At 27.5% G+C, this 5,069-nt stretch overlaps 1 protein-coding gene across 1 annotated transcript; it reads right to left on the reverse strand.

The window, feature by feature from the left end:
* Positions 1-334: 334 nt before the first annotated feature.
* On the reverse strand, positions 335-4,824 carry Alg12 (Alg12 alpha-1,6-mannosyltransferase). Its single transcript, XM_017904989.1, has 8 exons — positions 4,574-4,824; positions 3,987-4,119; positions 3,690-3,863; positions 3,451-3,604; positions 2,966-3,110; positions 2,653-2,879; positions 2,313-2,561; positions 335-2,189 (listed from the first exon to the last, which is right to left on the reverse strand). Exons 1-8 carry the CDS (start codon positions 4,697-4,699, stop codon positions 335-337), a joined length of 3,063 nt encoding a protein of 1,020 aa, XP_017760478.1. The 5' UTR covers positions 4,700-4,824.
* Positions 4,825-5,069: the final 245 nt, after the last annotated feature.

The raw sequence follows: 5,069 nt of genomic DNA on the forward strand, positions 1-5,069 counted from the left end.
ACTTTTACAATATGTGAAATAATTATTATACGTATTCATGTTATATCTAAAAATTTACTATTTGAATTTTTCCTTTTAATAATTATATATATAAAATTACAATTGTTATACCTTTGTGATAGTATCTATTAAACAAATACTTTATCATTTTTCAATGTTCTTTGATATATGAAATGGTAACACAGGAAAAATAAATTTCTTTTTTCCGTGTTGGTAATGCACGAGCATTAATTAAGATATACATTTTTGTTATCACAGAATAACGTATTTACATATTACTATAATTACATCATTGTATCATTAAAAAGCATAAAATAATAAGTTGTTTTAACATTTAATCATTTGAGCTATTTCCAACATTTTTTCGTGTTGTTTCGTTTTTTTCGTTGAAAGCATAGTTATTTCCTATATTATTTGAAACACTATTTGTAGATTTTTGAGCATTTAATGGGATGTTTTTACTATTGGTATGCGTCATAAAATATTTTTCTTGTAAAACTTTATTTGTACCTGGGCTTGAGCTGTCTTTTGAATTAATGTTTTGAATAACTTTCTCTACTTTCTCTGTACTATATAATTTTTTATCATTATCATAATCTTGCACCTTTGAATATTTTGAAGATTCTATTGGAAATTGAAGATCTTCTGCTGTTATTTTTGTTGTGGTTTGTAGCTTAGGCATGTCCCTTTTATTTTCAAAAGGGTTTATAGCAAATATTTTATTTTTTTTTCTTCGTTGTATTAAATTTTTTAAAGCTTCACTAAACTGCATTAATGTCTCTGCAATTGGTCGTTCCATATATGTAGCTTCTATCTTTTCAAACTCATCGTCTTCTTCTGAAGTCAATTCATTTTTTATCTGTTTAAATTGATATATTATATCTTTTAAGCTTTCTTTGGCATCTTTGATTATTTTTGTACCCATAACTTCTGTCGCTATATCTACACTTGGGGAATCTTCTGCGGGTTTTGTGTTTACTTCTATAGATTGTTCATTATATTCAACATGTATTTCTCTTTTATTTATTTCCAAATCTTCATGTACAAAGTCTTTTTCAAATTCCTTAAATTGATTGATTATATTTCTAATGCTTTCTTTTACGTTAATTGGTTTATATTCATTTGTTGTTTCTTGAATTTCTGTGGGTTTTTCTTTTATTTCTTGAATTATTGCAGGCTTTTCTTTTACTTCTTGAATTACTGTAGATTTCTCTTTTAATTCTTGAACCGATACAGATTTCTCTTTCAATTCCTGCTTTGTTATAATCTTTATTTTTTGTGGTGACTCTGTTTTTATTGGAATTATTCTTTTCATTTTAGCATTAATTTTTTGTGGAATTTCTGGTAATGCTTTTTCATCCATTGCATCTTTTTTATGTTTAACTGCTTCCATTTTTTCTTGAATAATTTTTTTAACAACTTCTTTTAGAGTACTAGTATCTTGCTGAGCATTTCCAAATTTTAATCTCTCTTTAGTAACTTCTGGTTTTTCGTTTTCTTCTTTCTTTAATTCTAATTTTTGTTCACTAATATTGAAATCATTGTCAACATCAGTCTGTAATTTAAGATTGCTTTCAGTCATAACGTGATCTTCTAACTTTGGTATGATCTCCAGTTTTTCTTCATTTGTTGATGTTTCTAAATGTGATAAATTATTTTTAGCTAAGATATTAGGTATTTCTTCTATGCTTAATGATTCAACGAACTCAGTAGAATCGTATGTTATGTTCTCTAATTTTATTGTATCCTGTACTTCTGTATCAAATACATTTACATAATTAATGTTTAGTGGTTTTTCAAATTGTTCTAATGATTCCATTATTTCGTCTAATATAGGTTCCATGTGTTTTACAGTGTCATTTATGATATGTCTTCTCTCTATTCTTTTCTCTATAAAACTTTCATTTGATTGTTTTAAATAAGTTTGTAATGTTGCTTTTTTGGGGTCATACTGAATATTGGGCTTTCTTTTCATGATAAATATAATTGGCCTAGTTTTTATTTTTATTGGTGGTAATATATTATAATTTAATGCTATATGAGAAAAACCATCCACAGAATCCAAGATATCATGAGTTTTAAGATATGGTTTTATATTAGGTGAATATTTGCTTTTAGCTTCCATTAAAAGGTGTGTAAATTGAAGCATTTCAGGACTGTCGATTGTCAAATTTTCTTGTTTTGAATAACTAGAAGGCAGTTTAATAATAAATTAGTTTACATTATTTGTGTTTAAAAAGGTTTATCTATGGCATATTATCATTTTAGGCAGATTAATTACTTCCTTTATATCAAATAATCATAGAACTTACATCCAAGAATTATTTGTTTGTGTAAATCTTGAAACTCCAGTTTGTGCAGTCAAAATATCAATGTGTACATGCACTGGGTAAAGAGAATCTTTTTCAAGTCTATGTAATTTAGCAATAGCTAAACCACCAGGATAATTAGAACCAGCAACACATAAAAGGAACATAGAAAATAGAGCATTAAAAACTAGATGGCTTAAAATGATCAGTGCCAAAAATCCATTCCATGGACTCTTTGCTCTATTTTCCCATCTAGTTTAAGGGAAAAAATATACAATCACAGTTTGAAATACTTAAAAATTAAGAATAGCTTAAAAAGCATTATTAAACATAAGCTACTTACATTCTATGACAAACTGCAGCAGCGCTAACATTTAGTAGTGGAAATACATATATGATAAATCTCAATTCCTTGTGTGGTAAAAATGAGAATAATCCAATAAATACAATACCAGGAACTGTTAGTGCCCGAACTCGAGCATCCCATAACATACCCAAAGGTATTAAAAGATAAGATAAAGCCAGCCCACGTGGAAGAGCTGAATAGAAATACCATAAGAATGGTGATGTCTATTTTCATATTAAGTCAAACAAGTGTATTTAAAATTTATCGCTTAAAATAAAGAAAAAAAAGTAATAATTTTAATAAAGGATACACCCCATTCACTGCTCCTATTAAGGATAGTGTTAAAGTAAAATACTTCTCCCTCTGGCCATAATAATCGTCTCCAAAATATAGAATCTATCGTGACCGTTAACAATAGAAAAAATATACCCGCTGGAACGGCAATTTTAAACAGTCTAAAAAATTATTAAATTTATGAAATTATTATTCTGAGAGCATATTTACAGAGCTTTAATAGATGAATATTTCCTACGTTATAAAATTTGTTGTAATTACTTTTCTTTTCTACTCTGAACAATAGCACAAGTTTTATTGCAGTTTATCAAAAAAAGGATTTATATTTGGTTTAGTTATTTTTGACAGATGGGTTTCATTATGTTAATAAGTTTTATAAGCAAACAAAGCTTACAAATCAGTGCAGTTTTGCAGAAGGTTCCTTGATGATTCTAATCACTTCTGTATGCAATGTTACAGCCATACTAGGAATCAATGGTCCGCAATATAATATGTAAATACCTTGGTATGGTTAGTTTCTTGTTGGCTATATCGTACAAAAGGAATAATCCCAATAGCATGGCAAGTTCTGCTCTGAACATTATAATTGCTGCTGCAGATGACCAAATAAATATCATGTGATTTTGTTTCAACCATCCATGTAAAGCCAGTAGTACTACAATATACAAATACTGTGCAACTACTAATTTATGTGTAAATCAGTAAATGAAATACAAATAATAACATTAAATTTAAATCACCTAATGGCAATGCCATTATATTTGGCAATGGACGACTTAAGTAATACATGAAATGATATTGGGTTACAGTAATTGCAACAAACCATTTTGTAAATTGCAAACCAAAGATGCTTTGTAAAGCATCTCTGTATAGCTTTAATGCACCTATTATTAATAAGCCCAATGTTGCTCTTACTGAAAAGACACGAGATTGATTACTTTTTTGTTTTTAGTGTGATATATACTTTATAAATTAAAAAAGTGTTTTGTTATTTCGATTCAAATTAGTAACAAAAAATACATCTTATTACAACTTACCAACATATTGAGCAAAAAATTTATTAAGTTGCAAATAATTAATGGTTGTTATTAGCGGTGATGCCAAGCCTGATATTATAATTGGTCCTATGAATGACCGTGGCACAACTCCAGGAAATTCATGGTGATCATACTATTGTAAAATACAAGAATATGTTACAAGTGATTATTATTTAAATTAATTTTCTTTTTCTTTTGATAAATATATAATATATTTTTATACAAACATTCTAAATAATTAGATTGCATTTTTGTTTAAATAATTATACTATATTAGTAACAAATATAATTTAGGAAATTCTCTTATTACTTTAATAAAAATGATATTTTTATAGCAATGAAAATTGAAATTAATATATCAGTAAACTCTTAAATCGTGCAGAAACTATATCAGCTGATCGTAAGTTTATAAATACATGCATCTGCTTCTAAATATAATATCTAAGTTTTTGCGTAATATCTCTTTGATTGCGTGTCAGCAACCTGTCAAGAAAGATAAATATTCTCACGAAGCTTGTCTCTATTGACTAAATTTTTAAACATTTATATTTATATGATATACATTTAATAAACACCGTAATAATTACCTCCGATAGGTTAAAACCATGGTATAAGATGTCGTGCATGGCCTGCAAATTAAAACTTTCTTCCACTTTTGTGAATGGACAGTACAATAAATGTACTACAGCCACTATGATAATTAAATGATCCATAATTCTTTTTTATACGTGAAATATACTTGTAAACATTTTAAGATTACACGATTTAATCATGTTAAGTTAACGGACACAGGTGAATTTTTAAATGTTTCTTCCCACCGGGAATATCACGTCGTCTGCTGATGGATCCCGACTAAATCACGCATGCACATTCATTGCCAACATTCCAGACTTAATATTTTCTAGTATTTCATACAAAATCCACTATAAATTTTTATTCTCAAATCGTATACTATTATCTGGAGTTTTTCGTAATATTTTAAATTCACGGGTATTCGATATAATTTAAAAAATGCAAATTTATCAAATTTGCTTTATTACCACTTTTACTAAAAAGTTAGTTTATTAGATCCCAATAATTCAT

Source organism: Eufriesea mexicana, unplaced genomic scaffold (genome assembly GCF_001483705.2).
Source record: "Eufriesea mexicana isolate 0111107269 unplaced genomic scaffold, ASM148370v2 scaffold3550, whole genome shotgun sequence".
Lineage (NCBI taxonomy): Eukaryota > Metazoa > Arthropoda > Insecta > Hymenoptera > Apidae > Eufriesea > Eufriesea mexicana.

What these genes read in the sequence shown, in the direction of transcription:
- Alg12 (XM_017904989.1), bottom strand. Translation starts at nt 4,699, where the DNA reads ATGGATCATTTAATTATCATAGTGGCTGTAGTACATTTATTGTACTGT. An exon ending in GCTGCAGTTTGTCATAGAAT is followed by an intron (nt 2,562 to 2,652) that starts GTAAGTAGCTTA and finishes CCCTTAAACTAG; the next exon opens with ATGGGAAAATAGAGCAAAGA. An exon ending in CAAACAAATAATTCTTGGAT is followed by an intron (nt 2,190 to 2,312) that starts GTAAGTTCTATG and finishes ACTGCCTTCTAG; the next exon opens with TTATTCAAAACAAGAAAATT.